The sequence below is a fragment of the Loa loa genome (assembly GCF_000183805.2).
Source record: "Loa loa unplaced genomic scaffold supercont3.102, whole genome shotgun sequence".
Taxonomy (NCBI): Eukaryota; Metazoa; Nematoda; class Chromadorea; order Rhabditida; family Onchocercidae; genus Loa; species Loa loa.
The window spans coordinates 41,452-43,948 of NW_018108282.1; the positions used below are offsets into that span (position 1 = coordinate 41,452).

Genomic DNA, 2,497 nt, shown 5'->3' on the forward strand with positions numbered 1-2,497 from the left:
TAATGATGATGATGATTATGATAGATGATGATGATTATGGTGGATGATGATGATGATGATGATGATGATGATGATGATGATGATGGCGATGATGATGATGATGATAATGATGATGATGATGATAATGATAATGATGCTGTACTTGGCTTAGGGTTGCGACTTCAAGGAGGAAGGGTGAATGATATGTTTGTTAGTATATGGAAAAGAAACCTATAACAATAGTGTCGTTCTCCTTCAAGTTCGTATCCATAAGGACAAAGGGAGGCGGAGAGTGAACGATGGTTGAAAACAGAGTAAACGGCGAATAATAGTTAAAATGAAAACAAATTAAGGGTTGAGTTCTTTCTAAGCTGTTTCCCCTCTCCCTTCCCGTTTGCTCCACCCATCGCTTCTCGCGCCCGGACGAACATTGATGATCAGGCTTGGCTCAATTTATCTGGCCACATAAACGGGCCTAAACACCACAGGAGGAGCTGCACAACGCAGTTGGTCCTACACAATGCAATTGGTCCTTTCATTGGGCTCGGTAAATATCCGAAGCATGCGACAATGAGTGAACAGCAACGCAGCACTCCTCTCCAACATTCTTGTCCACTTTCCTTCACTTATTTCACCTCTTCCTCCTCCTTCTCCTTTCCGTACTTCCTTTGCCTTACCCCATCCAATCCACATCATATCCTCGTCTCCCGTTAAGCATTTCTTGCATAGGCATTAATTCCCGTTCATTTCACACATTAATTCAACCACCACTTCAATCACAAAGATCAATGTCACAAACATGCACATCTATAATTCGAATTCTTCTGTTGATCTTCGGAACTTCCTTCCTTGCTACTGCTACTAATGTTTGTTTCAGTTGCGATCAATGTTATTGTTAATATCAATGCTAATAGTAATGCTAATGCTAGTGCTGGTTGTACATATATGCTAACACTACGTCAATATCAACGAATCCTTTGGATAACAATCTTCATCATTGCAAATAGACAAACTACACCGTAGTGGATGTGCGTGTGTATGTGTTATCACATCATTTACTTTTTGCTATGGATGCAATCGACTATGAACAATATATTAAATGAATTATGTGTCGTATTAAATAATCGACATTGAACAGATTGTAAAAACATTATAAAAGTAAAACGAGATATAGTTCAGGGGGAAGAAAGGTAGCGAAGTAATGAGACGATTGGTTGAATACAATGAAATAATTTAATTTTCGTTTTGAAAAACTTTTATTTAATGGAGCAAAAATAAGTCTAAAATTAGCATTAAGTTAAAATTAAAATTTTCAATAAATTTACATGAATTACTGAAAGCACTTCGTTATCATGCTTACTTTCCGTGCCGATACAGTGACCCTTAATGATTGGATTTTCTGGATCTAGGAAACGTTCTAAAAATTTCCAACATTTAGGAATAATTTGATAGAATTGAAGTATAGGAGAAAATGAAAGAATTATTATGCGTTCTAGACGAGGGAATTAAGCGAGACTTCTGGTTGAGGATATTCAATCAATATTGGCATAATTACTCAATAAGACTTCCTTTAAAAAAAATGCACTGAGGATTCAATAAATAACCAACAAATTTGTTTATTGCTCACAATACTTCATCAGGAAAACATTGAATGATTTCTGAATGCACTTAGCTTGTGGATTTATTTGTAAGTTTAAGGAAGTTCATATTAGCTCAGTTATTATTCTGTTGACATTTTAAGCCAGTTTTAGGCTTCCTTCATGATTAATGATGCATTAAAAACTTATTGCTGCCGTTTCCTTCCCTTTTCAGCACTCAAAATAACGCATATCATTTAATATGTATTGAAATTCCTTGACTTTCATTCATTCTCTTAAGGAAAAAAAAACTGATTTTGAATTAGCAGTTTTTGCTGATATGTTAGCTAAACAGCCGTAACACGATTACGAAATATGAGTGTTGAGAAAAGTTTCAATCATTTGAGAAAATCGAGTTCCAAATTTTCAGCCTCATTATTTACTTTGTTAGTTTGCAATCAAGAAGGAAAAACAAAATGATTCGGAACAGCTTTTTAGCATATCTAACCACACTTGTTCTATTTCATTTGTCGTCTGACTGATGCATCATTAATCAAATTAGTGCAAAAGTAATTGAAGTTTTAGTATTATTGTACTTCGCTGCTTTATATACGGGGATATATTCTCAAATAAATATGTTTATATTATGTATCATTTTAGTGAACATTTTTTGCTTTTATTTTATGACTTATTATTTGTTGCTTATTTCATATTAATATTGGACTAAAAACATTGTATTGGACGAAACCAAATTAAAACAATTCTTTAAATTTGAATTCAAAGTGGCGATGCAGGTAATTTACAATATGAACAACATATTTGGCTTAAAAGCGCACAGTAAAATAATAGCCCGAGTGATGTGTAAAGGAGATAAGAACGTTGAATGACCAGTCATCGAAAATTGACAATGACCAATTGAAAATAACCATCGATCTCTTACA

The 2,497-nt window shown here is 34.2% G+C and overlaps 1 protein-coding gene across 1 annotated transcript; it reads left to right on the top strand.

Moving 5' to 3' along the window:
- Window positions 1-30: 30 nt before the first annotated feature.
- Window positions 31-1,002, top strand: LOAG_14569 (hypothetical protein; the record flags this gene model as incomplete). The annotated part of the gene is made up of 3 exons (XM_003150064.1): window positions 31-185; window positions 333-526; window positions 857-1,002. The coding sequence occupies 3 exons, from the start codon at window positions 31-33 to the stop codon at window positions 1,000-1,002; spliced, it is 495 nt and encodes a 164-aa protein (XP_003150112.1).
- Window positions 1,003-2,497: the final 1,495 nt, after the last annotated feature.